The sequence below is a fragment of the Panicum virgatum genome, chromosome 9K (genome assembly GCF_016808335.1).
Source record: "Panicum virgatum strain AP13 chromosome 9K, P.virgatum_v5, whole genome shotgun sequence".
NCBI classification, from domain to species: Eukaryota; Viridiplantae; Streptophyta; class Magnoliopsida; order Poales; family Poaceae; genus Panicum; species Panicum virgatum.
Window position 1 is genome coordinate 56,421,755 of NC_053144.1, and position 15,345 is coordinate 56,437,099.

At 47.8% G+C, this 15,345-nt stretch overlaps 1 protein-coding gene and 1 long non-coding RNA gene across 4 annotated transcripts; both read left to right on the top strand.

The window, feature by feature from the left end:
• Positions 1 to 503: 503 nt before the first annotated feature.
• Positions 504 to 1,531, top strand: LOC120648817. The gene is made up of 2 exons (XR_005665097.1): positions 504 to 1,018; positions 1,110 to 1,531. It is a non-coding gene; the product is annotated as an uncharacterized LOC120648817 (long non-coding RNA).
• Positions 1,532 to 11,354: 9,823 nt separating this feature from the next.
• LOC120652537 (ABSCISIC ACID-INSENSITIVE 5-like protein 2) lies at positions 11,355 to 15,342 on the top strand. 3 transcript variants are annotated; one of them, XM_039930391.1, is made up of 4 exons: positions 11,355 to 11,985; positions 12,087 to 12,674; positions 12,807 to 12,878; positions 14,969 to 15,342. In XM_039930391.1, exons 2-4 carry the CDS (start codon positions 12,135 to 12,137, stop codon positions 15,047 to 15,049), a joined length of 693 nt encoding a protein of 230 aa, XP_039786325.1. In that variant the 5' UTR covers positions 11,355 to 11,985; positions 12,087 to 12,134; the 3' UTR covers positions 15,050 to 15,342. The 3 variants fall into 3 exon arrangements, with proteins under 3 accessions (XP_039786325.1, XP_039786324.1, XP_039786323.1); XM_039930390.1 differs by having other exon boundaries at positions 11,355 to 11,976; XM_039930389.1 differs by having other exon boundaries at positions 11,355 to 12,674.
• The last annotated feature ends 3 nt before the right edge of the window (positions 15,343 to 15,345 follow it).

Consider the following 15,345-nt stretch of genomic DNA (forward strand, 5'->3'; position numbering starts at 1 on the left):
TTTCGGAAACGATAATGCTTGGATGCGGGCGTCCGACGCGCGTCCTCCCTCCGGACGACTACATGGCACCATACCATCCATATATTCTAAAATATTATCGATCTCATTTGACTGGTGAACTCCCCACCGCATCTCATTTTCTCTCCGCGAGACATCGGACCGTCGGCGTTGCCTTTTGCTGCTTCTGCTTCTCTCTCGAGGATATCTGGCCACCATGGTACCACCACCATCTCCTCCCTCCCGAAGTTGCAGCATGCAGGCCCCATCGTGCTGTGCAGCTGGCGGCCCATGCTCGCCGCGCCGCTGTCCGTTCCTTCCCCCACCGCACAGCGCCGACGCCCACCGTGCGCGAGCGGGTCCAGACGCGACGGCGGTGCGTGGGTGTGCGGGACCAGGTACCCGGCAGTGCAGACTCAGGGGCAAGCGTGACTACGGCGGTGGCAGGCCAGCGAGGCGCAGCACGAACACCACCCCTCCCCCCCCCCCCCCCCCCCCCCCCCCCCCCCCCCCGGCGGCGAGAGCTCCCCGGCTCGCCATCCTCCTCCACCCCCGTGCAGTGCAGTGCTCCTCTTTTTGCTAGGGTTTCTGCATGTTGCAAGTGTATCCTTCAAGTGTTTCAAATGTTTTAGAAAAATATTACAAGTGGTCCATGATATTGCAATGAGTACCTTATGATGTTGCAGTGAGTTTTTTATGTTGCAAGTGCTCCAAATGTCCTGGGGTGTTTTAGACGAAATCATTTTTCCTTGTTTGCACGACTGATTTTTCTGAGATATTTTGATGTTGCAACAGTTGACTTTTGATGTTTCATATGTTGATTTTTCATGTTGCAATCAGTCCTGTTGCATGCAACATTAGCTAATGATGTGGAAGGAATTTTTTGTTGTTGTGGTGGTACCGTCCGACGCTAGCTTCGCGGATCGGACATCTGGGCGCTAGCACCTCCATTTCGGAAATGCTAGACAAAGGACGTCCGGAACAGATCCTACCATCGGATGCTACGTGGCTCCCTATCCAAGTACTTTACCCACCGCTGTCTGCTTCCAAACCCAGCAGCAAAAGCTCATTTCGTTTCTCGTTGTTCTTATGTTTGCTCGTCGATCCCGCAGCTTCCTCCCCCACCGGCTTGCTCCTCCGCCAGGCTGCCTGCGCAGCTCCCCCGCTGGCTGTGGGTGGCTGGCCCGCCCTGCACGGCGGCGGCCACAGTCTGCCGGCCCCGCCCCGTACCGCCCTAGCTACAGCGAGCCCCGGGCGGCGTCGCGCGACGGGTGGCGCGGTGGCGTCAGGAGGAACGGTGGCGAGCTCCACGGGGCTGCAGCTGGCGACGGCGGCGGCCATGACGCAGGCGTGATCATGGAGTGCAGAGGTAGAAGACAGGCGAAGGAGCTTGACGGCACATGTTGCAATAGTATGTTTCAAGTGTTTGTGATGTTTTAGAAGAATGTTGCCAGGGTTTCATGTGAGTGTTAAAAGTAGATCTAGATGTTCTAATTGGATGTTGAATCTTCAATGTGTTTCATGCAATATGAAACCGATGTTGTAGTGGATTTTTTTTTGCTCATCGGCAACTGATGGCTAACAACAATTTGTCAACATGTTTTTGATGTCGCAGCTAATTTTGATGTTGCAAATGCTTCAAACAAATATTGCAACAGTGTATTCTAAATGTTTCATTTGATCCGGTCATGTTGCATGCAACATCAGATAATATTACGGCGGGATTTTCTTTTATGTGGTACTGTCCGATAGCAGCGTCCGGATCGAACGTCTGGGCGCTCGAATAGTTTCATTTATAGTGTACCTGAAGTTTACTCGGGGTGGACTAGCATGGGGCGGGGGGCCTCCTGCCCGTGCAACATGGAAACTCCGTTGGAGGAGGCAAAGAAAAAGAGGGAGAAAATAAATGTAGAGGAGGAAGAGAGAAAAATAATATACAATGGTAATTAATACCTCGTCTATGTGCGGTTTATTCCAATTATCAAAGAACAATAAACGCTGAACCGGCCGATGTCGTCGTCTCGCAAGACGACGGCACGGGCTCGTGCTCCAAGCATGTATAGACGGCTCGTCGGCCGTGGTACGGGGCGGTAGCGATCCGACGATGCAGAATCGATCCTGTGCTCCCGGCCATGATTTTTGCCTAAGCGTGTGCGATTTTGGCAGCAAAACACGGTTGTGCGCACTCATTTCCCCTCTCGATCAATTCCGCCCCCATCGTCAAATCCCCACCCACGAGCTCCCATCTCCAACTGCGACAGAATCAGGGTGAGCAATGGCGTCGCAGAAGGAATCCACAGCTTGGGCTCGTGAGCTCCTAGCTGCTACCGTGGCGGGGCGAACGGAAGGACATAACTGCGCGGGCACGGGCTATGAAGCTCGGGACTTCGACGGTGATGGCGGCGCGGGGCAAGAAGGCTGCGAAGATGGTGGTGCGGGGAGGAATGATGTGACGGTGGAGGAAGGATGCGCCGGTGGCGTAACAGCGGTTGGAGGAGGATCCTCCCTGCTGGCCCAAGATCGACCCCTTGGCGAAGCTTTAGCGCCGCCTCAAGCCTCGTTGTACTGTTGTCCCTGGATCCACTCCTGTGCAAAGCTTTGCCGCCGCCTTAAGATCAACAGGAGATTTCTTCTTCCGGCTGCCTCAAGGTACAATAGTGGCATGAACTTCTCCGGCAGCCCAACCTTAATGTCGTCAAGTATGGACAATCATCCATCACTGACTCAACCATGAATTCATGCCGATCCTGATAGAATGGTAAGGTTTCTATCATGTATTCTATCCACAAGTGTTTCTTCCATATATGCCACAAGATAATAGACAAAGATCCTTTCACATGTTTGATCGCCGCTTTTATGTGCCCAGGCATGTATTAAATAGCTTGCAGACAACCACACAGTCACATCAATTTACATGTTGTCTACGCTGTCATATGTGTGTTATTCTAGACACTTACAGACAACAGCCGTCTAACCATTGTGCATGTCCTAAGACTGCATTCGCTACTAATAAAATGATGAAAATGATGTTACAAATAAATACAGTTAAACAGAAAATAACTTTTTTTAGAAAAATTACACATGAAGGGAATTAACTACCTGCTAATCAGACATTAGTGTACCTTTGGCTGCAATGTAAAGGGTGTCAAGCTTCTCTTAAAAAAGAAAGAAAGAAAAAAAGAAAATCGTGTGCCAAGATCAGGTTGCAATAACGCTCATGGTGAATACATATACTGTACGGCTCCTGACTCCATGTGCCACCATCCAATCTTGCGATTTTTTCTTTTTTATATTTAAAAAAATCAAAAATTCAAAAATATATGTCCATTTCGAAAAATTTCAAAAATATACCCCGGTCGCCCGCCCAAGGGGCGACAGGACCTGATTGTATTTTTTTCTAATTTGCAAATAGGTCCCTGGCCGGGGACGCGTGGGTGCAAGGGGGGCCTGCCCCTCTCGGGCGACTAGGGGGCCCCACCCACAGGCGACAGGGGGCCCTGTCCCCCCCTCAGGCGACCGGTTCTGCCCCCTATATAAGCCCTTGACCCCAATTCTCTCCTCATTTGAGCCCAAAAATTCCACCAAAAATCCAGAAAAAAAAGAGAGGGGTAAGGAGAAGGGAAACGGCGAAGTCCTGCCGGATTGCGCACTTGTTATCTGCAGGTAAGTACATTTAACTTATGTATTTTTCCATTGGTATTGTAGAGTAATTTAATTTAATTAGTGCTATAGTAGAACCATTTAAGTAGGAGTTTAATGATACTTTAGTTACGTAGTAGTAAATTAGTTTAGAAAATTAGTACTACGCGTTTATTATTACAATTGCAGTACTATTAGAGACGTGTTTATAAATTAATTACGATTTAGAATAGAATTTCGCATATGTAGTATAGAATTTGAGTGTCATCACGTAGTTATGAATACTTATATATTGTAATTGAAATCCATACTTAGTTTTTACGGATTATTGAATAAGGTAGTGAAGTAAAGAGTATAACTCGATAATTATTCTGTGATATACAGATATGTCGAGCAAGATACAGTTTCAAGTATTATTTGGTGACTACAATGTTTTGTATGGGCCAAATGTAGTAAACCTTTCTGCCTTTAAGTGCACATCTAGCCATAGATAAACCTCTGAAGAGGAGTTTTGGTTCCATATATAAGTGGCTGCAGCGTGGGTTCCGTGTTGATTCGGAGACACATGTGATGACCGTCCAGTCTCTTGTTAATTGGGAGGTAGAAAGTGATTTATGGGAAATGATGATGATACACAGCACTGATGACTGGCAGAAGTACATGCAAGCAGCTCTAGAGCGTGGGTGGCCTCTGGCCATTCTTGTTCAAACCCGGGAGAAGACACAAAATGAAATCCAACATGGTGCAGATCAAGCAACTCCGAGTATTCGAAGAGAGACTAACTATGTTGAGCAAGATGAGTCAAAAGAGAAAGAGAACCAAAACATCGGACCATAGGGCCTTGCTGATGAGGGAGAGAGGATACATAGCATTGTGGACGAGATGGAGGCAGAAGACCAAACCGCAATGGAGATGGAAGAATATGAGGGCTCATCTGATGACGAGCAGTACTCATTGCCAAAAGAGTGGAAGGAGCATGATTTTGGCAATCATGTAATGAAATATTATTGTTTATCACTTATGTATTCGTCGGTATTCCTTTGTTTCGACAATTTTGTTTATTGCAGGTTACGTGAGTCCGGTCTACTGACTCTGGGCCGTTTTGTCGAGGGTGGGACAATTCAGCTCGACCAATCCCTCCTGACGGCACTCGTTGACAGATGGAGGCCGGAGACACACACGTTCCACCTCCCGTGTGGGGAGATGACTCCTACGCTGCAAGACGTGGCCTACCTCATCGGCCTCCCTATCGTCGGGGAGGCTGTAGGTCCGCGTGTGGTGGCGGCCTCGCGGAAGGATGACCTAGAGGCCCGTTTTGCCCTGGTTGACCGCGTGGAAGAAGCAGGTCCGATCAACCCGCACCCGCGAGCAGCAGGTTCTTCGAAGACCTGGTTCCTACAGTTTACAGTACGTATTCATTGCATATTTAAGTTTAATTGTTACAATTCACATATTGCATTGTCAATTGAAACCATTAATCTTAATTGTTTATGCAGTCTACCCTGTTGCATGTGGATGCCGACGAGTACAGTGTGACCAGATCGCTGGAGGCGTACCTGTTTTGGTTGTTTGGTTACATCATGTTCAACAACACTCATGGCAACTCGGTCGATAGGATTCTCCTTCCGTATGCACGGGAGATTGCGGATGGGGACGAGGACGTACCGCCCTACAGCTGGGGTGAGGCGGTACTTGCAGCCATTTACCGTAGACTCTGCGACGGCTGCAGGAAGACACATGGGAATGCTATCCTAGCGGGGTGCCCACTACTACTAAAACTTTGGTCGTACGAGAGGCTAGCCGTTGGTCGGCCCATCGTTAACCGCGAGCCTTACCACGAGGCCATGTACGGCGACGAGGAGGACGACAGGCCCACTATCGGAACTCTCTGGATCTGGCATCAGGTATGTTCGCAACAAATCTAATTTTGTTATTCATTGTTACACGATGCATTAGCGCACTTTTAATTTTACTTATTCTGACTGCAGAGGTCCTGGGCGCATGCGCAGATTAGACGTGCATATCCTGAGTTTGTTTCGGAGCTCGACATGCTGACGCCCGTCGACGTTGTCTGGGAGTCTTACAGCCTAGAGGCTGTGGCTACCCGTGCACCAGCAGGCCTGTCTTCGCACTGCTCCGCGAATGCGAGCCTGTGGCTTACTACAGCCGTCCTGGTTTACGACATCGCGGTTGAGGCATATTGCCCCTGGAGAGTCAGGAGACAGTTTAGGCAGCGCCAGGAGTTTCCGGTGCCCACCGCGTTAGAGCGTGTCAGTTGCGAGGACCACAGGTAATTATGAATGAACTTGGCTCATACATTCGTGTCGAATCTAATGATTCTTCGTGATCCACTTTTGTAGGTTGTCAAGGAGTGGCTGTCGTGCTCTGATGATTTGCTCGCCAAGATGCAGCCGTGGGTGGACCAATGGGAACAGGCAGACGAGCACTTGGTCCATCCAACAGGACCACACACAGACAGCTCCTTTAAGGCTTACCTCACCTGGTACTTACCCCGGACTCGGGCTCGTCTGGTTTATGTTGACACTCACCCGCAGCCACACCAGGTTAGTTTATGTTTCGTATTTTGGTTCCTGCATGTCATGACGAAAGACACGAGCGTACACTAACATCCACATTTTATGCGTAGGATTCTACCCCGATGCGGGCGCCGGACCTTCTTCCTCCTTTCGACCTGGTACAAAACACACTCTCAATACTCTCACTAATTTACCACGCAACATATGTTGGTTTACGTATATATGTTACACAGGGTTTGTTTCGAGTACATTTGTTCCAGATAACGAGGGCGTCACCTTAGACGAACTCGACAGCTTGACTCCAGAGTCACCTGGCGCGTACAGTGACCCCGATGTCTTGGGGTATTCACAGCTAGGAGGAGCACCACTTGGGATCTCTCAGCAGCAGCCACCGCAGCCCTCTTTGCGTCCTGAGCAACAGGTGAGGTCTTCGGATCGTCACACCTACTCCGAGGGCCATGTCCGTGCCCAGCAGTGGGCTAAGAGGGTCCGACGCCCTAGGGGTGGTTAGATATATCCGATGTTTGTATCTCTGAGGTTTATTTGTAATGAGATAGTTGTGGACCGCTTATTTGTACACTTCAACGTTCCCCTCTGATCGCTCTCGTATTTTTCATTACATACGATAGATGGTACGTTTATGCTTCGATGCTCCATTACGACTAAGTACGATTCAAACTCGACATTATGTACATGTCCAGTGAATGCAAGTTAGGTACGAGATATACATACAAGCATAATACAACATTAACAATACTAAATGCGAATACATCTTAAACTGATGAACATCATATGTTATAGATCATGGCATGAAATCATCTAGGTCGTCATCCCAGTTGACAGATGGTGGTGCTGCAGGTGGTGTAGTATGGCTCGACGAACCTCTTGTCTTTTCCTTTCTCTCTTTTCTGGATCTACGTTCATGTACAGGGGGAGGAACATCATGTGTTGGAGGCCATGGTTTGGGGGGCATGAAGTCATCCATGTCGTCATCCCAGTTAACATAAGTTTGTGCTGCAGGTGGTGCAACATGACTTGACAAACCTCTTGTCTTTCCCTTTGTCTCTTTTCTGGTTCTAGGTTCATGTAGACGGGGAGGAACATCATGTGTTGGAGGCCATGGTTTGGGGGGCATGAAGTCATCCATGTCGTCATCCCAGTTAACACAAGTTGGTGCTTGAGGTGCTTGAGGTGCTGCAGCATGACTCGAAGAACCTCCGGTCATCTGTTCTTGCGCAGGCCAAGTACTATCACCCGAAGATCTTGTCCACCTCCTTCGTCTAGTTTGCGGCATAAGTCCACCGAAGATACATACCCATTTACGGAAATTTGGTATCGATTTGTTAATCAACTCCGTGTCCTCGGAGTAATCCTAGCATATAATTAAACAACCATGTTACTGTTTCATAAATATGGATTCCAAATGACGGACGGGATTAGAACTGAATGAGAATTACCTTAATGTGCATCTCATACACCTCTGGCCGCATCCATATCTCACAATAACTTTGTAAGAATCCAATGATATTAAGATGATTCGCTAATTCACATACTCTCATGTATATCTTCCGATGTTCTAGCAGATGTCCCTTTACATCTTGCGTTGTAATACCTCGAAATAATGTGAAATCTTTAAACTCTACTACTTTGGACAACACCATCTCTATCGTACCATCCGCTAACGGATCCAACTTCTTACTGATAACAAGATGGGTCATGATATCAAGTATTATACTAGATTTTTCTTCGGTCCATGAAAATCCTTCACAATTAGAGGCAGCCATTGCCTTATGCTGCAATATCAATAAGGAACTGTCATAATTCTATTCTAATTCATAATTAATTTAAAAACAAGTCTGTAATAGTACTGAAATTTTAATACTAAACGAGTGTTCTAAAGTACCAAATCTAATTCAGCTAATACGCTAATTAAATTAAATTGTTATACAATATCAATGGATTCATACGGAAGTTACCGGTAGATCATAAGTCCGCAATTCGGCAGAGCTTCGCCGCTTTTCTTCTCATCACCCCTCTCTTTTTTTCTTAATTTTTGGTGCAATTTTTGGGCTCAGATGAAAAGGGAATGGAGGCTAGGGCTTATATAGGGTGGGAGACCCCCTGTCGCCCATTGGGGGGGCGACAGGACCCCCTCCCTCCACACACCCCCGGCCAGGGATCTCTTTGCAAATTCAAAAAAAATTACATTAAGGTCCTATCGCCCGTCGCTTGGGCGACAGGACCCCTGTCGCCCCTGGGGCGGGCGACCGGGGGTTATTTTTGAAATTTTTCAAAACGGACATATATTTTTGAAATTTTTATTTTTTTTAAATATAAAAAAGAAAAAGAGGCTCCAATCTTTTTGTTGGGCTAACAGGCTGGGCCTTCTTGCGAATTGTCATTGTCAATAGACCGAACAGAAGAATATGATCTGATATCGTGTCGATAGTTACTTGCTGCTGCTCTCCAATGGTCAAATCCGCCGGGCCAATCTCTTCGAATTTTTCATAGCAGAACGTCACAAGAATAACATCTTATTTAGTTCCCAAAAAATTTCCTACAGTACCTACCTGTCATATCAGATATTCGAACATATGCATGGAACATTAAATATAGTTTAAAAAATAACTAATTATAGTATAACTGTTTCATACGAGATGAATCTTTGAAATCTAATTAGTTCATAATTGGACATTAATTGTCAAATAACAACGAAATATGCTATATTATCAAAATCCAAATTTTTCGCGAAATAAACACAGCCTAAGTAATACAGGAGCTTCTACGTCTATACTATGTTTTACAAAATAAAAATATTTTATTTTCTAAAAAAAGATAGATGTGCAATCTGAAGGTTATGCCTAATGTCAAACATGGCTTCATCTTTAATTTAATTTTTTTCTTTCGCGCCTATGACGAAAGCAGAGACAAAGGATAAACTTCACGCCTGATAAAAATCTATTGAGTTGCATGCACCAATCAATCCAACTCAAAAGCTTAACTTGATGAGAAAAAGTGGTCAGTTCACTTATACTTCAACACTCTCCTAACTTGCAGGCTCCCTCAGACCTCAAACGTGTAGGAGTCCGCTGCAATTATTTTATTTAATCACGTCCGTCAGGATTCAAACATGTGACCTTTGGTTTTGATATCATATTGAGTTGCATGCACCAACTAATTGAATCCAAAAGCTTAAACTTATGAGAAGAGGTACACAATTCACTTATACTTAACAGAAGTTTCAAAATTTTAAATGCCAAATAAAAGGAGGACATCTTATTCCGATGGCAAATAGAAGATCTCTCGTTTTCTTATACCATCGGTCAAAGTATTGTAGAGCCCTTACAGCACATCTCACCCTCACATGGACACCTATCACTTTTTTTCAAATGCGCATCCTCCACTGGATCGAGTGGTTAGTGACTTCTACGATTAACACCACGATTGACTATTCTTGAGCGTACCGGTAATCATTTAACTAAAAAAATGAAACAAAGTCATGTTGTCGGAATAAAGAAAACTGCCAATATTTTAACCCTCCTAGCTCTATATGTTGGTAGGGGTGGTAATGGGCCATGGCCCTAATGGCCTCTTCACAGCCCAATAAAACCCTTAAAATTTTTAGTTCAAAAATACATATGTTTAGAACCCGGCCTTTTTAGGGCCCGATCCTTAGATTTTCTAGTTCAAAATGTTGGGCCCTTTACCACCCCTATATGTTGGTGGTGGACGGAAATAGGCCTTTCGAGAATGCGATTCTGGTGACTGAAATATTAGGGAATGAGGGATGCTCTCGCTCTGCATCATTTGCCAAAAACGTTGCAGCGAGGCCACTAAAGATGCCTAAAACTGGTAAAAGGAACCAAGGGATCCATACCGGCTGCCCATAGAGCTGCTAGCTTGTGAAAAAATAGCAACTCCTAATTCCTAAATATGCTTAAATTATCTGGATAGTCCGATCGTTTGTGCTGCTTTTTTCTAGAGAAAAAAACAGCAATAGATAAATGCACCCAGTATTGCGCATTATTGTCTTGGGGGCAGAAGAGAGCATACTATGGCAGTGCAAACCTTTGGGCGCACCTCCTTTTCCGAGTTTCAAGATGACTTGTGTTCTTTTTTAATTATACAGTACAACTTAGACAATCACACACAGGCACACTCACCCCTATAAATATACGTACGCAAACTCGTATGAGCATCTTGAAAGTCTAAGCCGGCAAATTTTCAAAATTGACAAAGTCACCACAGATGTCTCACTGTCGACGTGAACATCGTCTACCACTAAAAGCACAACACTGTTAAATTCTATTAAGGTACTACTGAAGCTCCCGTAACCCCTAGGCCCTTTCGCAAGCTCACTTGTCTTTGTAATTCGTGTTTAGGACAACTAAAATTTTATTAGGGGCGCGATAGGTAGGATAGATCATCTTCTTCCTATATTTAATTTTTTTTAATAAATTCCTATATTTTAGATGAGAAGTGATGTAAATGGAAAAAATATTCCGCTATCTAGATGTTGGATAAGATGATCCTAAAGAATTGTACGCAGAAGACCGACATCCAACCTAAAAGATGATCATGAGGCTGAGGCTCTAAATTGGGACGTAATTGTCCAATCCTTTAAAACTAGGATGGATTCATCCATCTTTAAAACCAAATAGAGCCATTCTATTGTACTTACCTCTCCAACCAAACACAAGTTGGACCGTTTGAAACACAACATTTGACTCCAAAGATTGAACTTCGAAAGCAAGAACTGCATCCGCATCTTCTAGTCCAAAACTTTAAGAAGAATAGGGATAGCCGTTGTTCTATGAACTGTGCATGACGTTGGGAAAAAAAAAACCTAAACCGTTGTTCATGAATCATGCCTGAAGCATCTGTCTTCCACCTGACTCGCTACAAGATTCGTGCCCGTACGACGGAAGGGACTGGTCGCGTGGGCCCCGCACGGTGACCGGTCTCTGTTCCGCAGTCTGCTGCACCCACCCTGCACCACGCACCTTGGCCTCGCCCCGCTGAAAAAGGCTTTTTTTCACTCACCTCCCTCCTCCTGCCTCCCCCTTAGACCTGGGCATGGGTCACCTGACCCGAACAACCCGACCCAACCCGTCCGAAAAAAAACCCGACCCGACCCGACCCGAGCTACGTGGCGGGTGGGCGCGGGCCGTATTTTTTGACCCGCAACAATCAACGGGCCAGGCACGGGCCGTGATTTTTGACCCAAAACCCGACCCAACCCGAAAACCCCGACCCAAATGCCAAAAAACCCGACCCAACCCGAAAAAAACCCGACCCGACACGTCCGCGCAGGGTGCACGGGCCAACCCGATCCGACCCGGTGATAGGTACGGGTCGGGCGCAAACCATCCTATGCGACCCGTGACCCGACCTTGACCCGACCCCACGTTTGGCCAGGTCTACTCCCCCCTCTCCGTCTCTCGCTCGCTCCTCTCGCTCCCCCTCTCAGTTCTCACCTCACACCTCACTCTTTTTGGATTCTTCTTCCCAGGCATCGCCTGTCTGACCTCATTGGCCCAAGCCCACCTCCCCCTTTGTGGAATCCTAAATTCTTGCCTCCCCTCTGCTCCTTCCACCTGCCTCCCCAACTAGGGAAAGGAGCAAGCAAAACAACTAGCTGCAGCCAGCTAGCCAGCCAGAGCCCAGAGCAGCAGCCGCTCCCACACCCGCCGCACGCTTCTACTGGCGGGCCTCTGCGATCCGTCGTGTGTATGCGCGCCGCTCTCCCCTCCTCGTCGCCGCCGCAAGATTCTCCCGTTCTTGCCATGCGCCGTCGTCAGAGGTTCCTCCTGTCAGTCAGTCAGTCAGTGCCACCTGTGTTCCGCGATGAGGATTGAGGAGCGCGGCCTTTGTGGTGCTGAACTGCTGATCGCGCGCGCGCATTTTCTGCAGGTGTGCATGGTGATGATCGCGCGCCGGAGTAGGTAGGCAAGCTGGTGAATGGGAGCCAAGGCAATGTCGTCCCACGGCAGCGGCGGCGGCGGCGGCGGGGCCGCGTCGCGGCAGGGCTCGGCTTGCAGCCTCGCGTTCGGCGACGCGGACGCCCAGCCGCACGGCGTCAACCTGGACGACCTCCTCCGCGCGGGGCGGAAGACGGTGGACGAGGTGTGGCGCGACATCCAGGGCGCCGCGGCCTGCCCGCGGGCCCAGATGACGCTGGAGGACTTCCTGTCCAGGGCCGCCGGCGCCGGGGGGCGCGGCTGGGCGCACCAGCTGTACCAGCCGGCCCCGACGCCGCAGCTGGGCCAGCACCACCACCCGGCCGTCGGGCGCCCCGTGCCGCGGCCGCCCGGCGTGGGCGCCGGGCCGCCGGCGCTGGACGCGCTGTACTACGACGGGCACGAGGGCGGTGCCGCGACGGCGGCCGGCGGGAAGCGGGCCGTCCCCGAGCGCGGCGTGGCGGAGAGGTCGAACGAGCGGCGCAAGAAGCGGATGATCAAGAACCGGGAGTCGGCGGCGAGGTCGCGCGCGCGGAAGCAGGTGCGTGCTCTTGCCTCCGTCCTGGTCCTGGCGCTTGCCAGACTGAATTCGAACGCACGCGCGGCACAGAGCAGAGCTGATTCGTTTGAAATTTGTGGTGTCTGCATCCGGATTCGATGAAATGAAACGCAGGCGTACACCAAGGACCTGGAGATCAAGATCTCGCAGCTGGAGGAGGAGAACGAGCGGCTGCGTGGCCACAAGGTATAATGCTCCCAACAAATCAGACCATGCTAATTGCTGCCCACATTGAATCTGCATAGTTTGGCTCGATGAATCCAGCTTTCCTAGTTTAGTTTTGTAGTCACAATCTACAACTTGAAGTACTCGCTTTACATAGGAATAACTAGTAGCACTCCAAGTGGACGAGTTGACTTAATACCTGGGGCGGACACCATCTAGTGCACAATGGCGATTGTGATAGAACCTCGGTGTGGCCAATAGCGAATCGTGTAAAAAAAGTTAACGATGGCCCTGCTAATCATTTACTAGTTTTCACACTCGACTGAAGTTCATCAAATGAAACCACGCCCAACGCGGCATCAGCATGTAGGCCACCTTGAGCTTCCCCTTTGTTGTTACCCTAAGAAATGACGGCTTAAGGCTGCTAAGAAACCTGTAATACACGACAAGAAAACCTTTTTTTCCCCTTGCTCGGTATGGAGCATTGTGTTCGGCTGGTTGGTACTGGTGGTTGGTATTGATTTTTTTAAGAGAAAAGTACTGCTGACTGGCTGGTGCTGATTTTATGTGTGAGAGAAATATTATTGACTGGATACAGCGAAGATGAAGCCAAGTGATGGCCAAAACCCAAAACAGCCACACACACAGTGTGGTTACGCTAGTGACGAGCGAGGTATCGGGTGGGCCCAATCTTTGGCCGTTTAATTGCTTCGTGTCACACGCTGCCCTTTTGATCCGGGGCGTAGGGCGGTAGGGGTCTTTTTAGTTGCCACGAGCCAGGTACTGCCCGTTTTTCCGCTGTCCATTCGCGATTGGCTCCCCGCTGCTGCAAGGAGTGCTGATTGATGGATGGGCCACAAATTTCTGTCCAATCAGCTGAGGTTCCAGCCCACCGTCCCAGTCTTTTTCTGTGCACCTTCAGATCTTCTTGTACGAAAAAAAATCCGCCCTGTGCTTTGCTAATCTCATTTTTGCAATTAAAGAAGCCGTCCCTTTTGTTAAACCGAAAGTGAATCATAGACAAAAATGCTGGGGTTGCATAGCTATCTGCAAATGGCATTGTTGGATGATCAACCAGCCATTCCTGTCCACCTTTGGGCCACTCGCGTATTTTCTGACGCAACTAGTGTGTCGTGTGTGCTCATTGGACTGGCATCACTGCCAAGGGCATCGTGGACGATCAACCACTCCTATCCCTTCTTACTGTTGTAAAATAGTTCTATCATGCAACAGCCAGTGCCTAATGTGCTCGTTGGACAGCCGTCACTACACTTACTAAAGATAGGATACTTTAGTCTTAAACCTTGTTCTTACGATAGCTTAAACAAAGCCTTTGGAAAAGTCGACAGCATTGTCTATAGTTCAACTTCCCTCCATACCTTGCAGTCAGCATTGGCTTGTACTCCCCGTCAGCAAGTAATAGTTTTTGCCCATTTGATTCAGCTCGATGTGAAAATTTTACTAGTATCCATGATGTAAATCTTCACATCCATCTCGAGCTGCGTTTTCTATTTTTCTTTGCTGGTTTTGTAGTAGTCTTCGTGCTCCTTTCAATGCCCCGTGTCATGCAATCTGAAGACAGTATGTATTACTCTGCAAGTGACAAGCTCTCCGAAAGGTGAGATCTGTGTCCTACTCTGCACTTTGGGAGTGTGAGACCCTGACACCATTGTCTAGAAAAATGGCAAGAGCACCAAACCAAAGAAACATTCATGAACATATAAACTTATATGTTGGTATAATGGTATAGCACTCAGCGATAGGTGGGGTTTGGAAATAGTGTGCTACCCTTTTCCGCAGCTGATTCCTTCGCTTTTTGTGGCAACGCTTCATAGAAACTTGAGACACTCTCTTCCAAGTTGGTACAAGGAACAAGTTCTTTATAGGCATGCAGCAGCAGCAGTATCGAAATTGCATGCTTTGACGCACTGAATAACTGTATTCATTTTTGACTTCTCCGAGAACGACGAACTCATATAGACATTTGCCCTTTGAGATCTGGATTTCTTCTCATACTTTAGATGTTTCAGATGTGTATGATATGCCCAACGTCCAGCGAAATCTTTACAGTTTAGGGCACTGATGCAGTAGCTGCTTTGTGTTTGCTGCAGGCACCGGAACCGGTAGTGCAGCATGTGCCGCCAAAGGAGGTGAAGAAACAGCTCCGGCGGACTAACTCGGCCAACTTCTGATCATGTTAATAGTAGTAGTCAACTGTCCTGGCAGTAGGGTTTGTTCAAGTTATAACCTCCCTGTTGGGAATACCCAGCTAGTAAGTAGTAAGAATTCTTCGATGCAGTCCCCAACTTGCAGCATCGATTTGGGTATTGTTGCAAACCATTGTACCCCGACCATGTAGTTGTTGCGGCAAACTTGCCATCTAACTGATCCGATGATTTCTGCAACCTATAATTGCAAGTGTTTAACAGATAAGCAGTTGTGCTGTATGATCACCCAAGGGGGAAAAATGCGGCTTCCTTCTATCTCA

Coding starts and splice junctions, on each gene's coding strand:
- LOC120652537 (XM_039930389.1), top strand. CDS start 12,135: ATGGGAGCCAAGGCAATGTCGTCCCACGGCAGCGGCGGCGGCGGCGGC. Junction 12,675..12,806: donor GGTCGCGCGCGCGGAAGCAG/GTGCGTGCTCTT, acceptor AATGAAACGCAG/GCGTACACCAAGGACCTGGA. Junction 12,879..14,968: donor AGCGGCTGCGTGGCCACAAG/GTATAATGCTCC, acceptor TGTTTGCTGCAG/GCACCGGAACCGGTAGTGCA.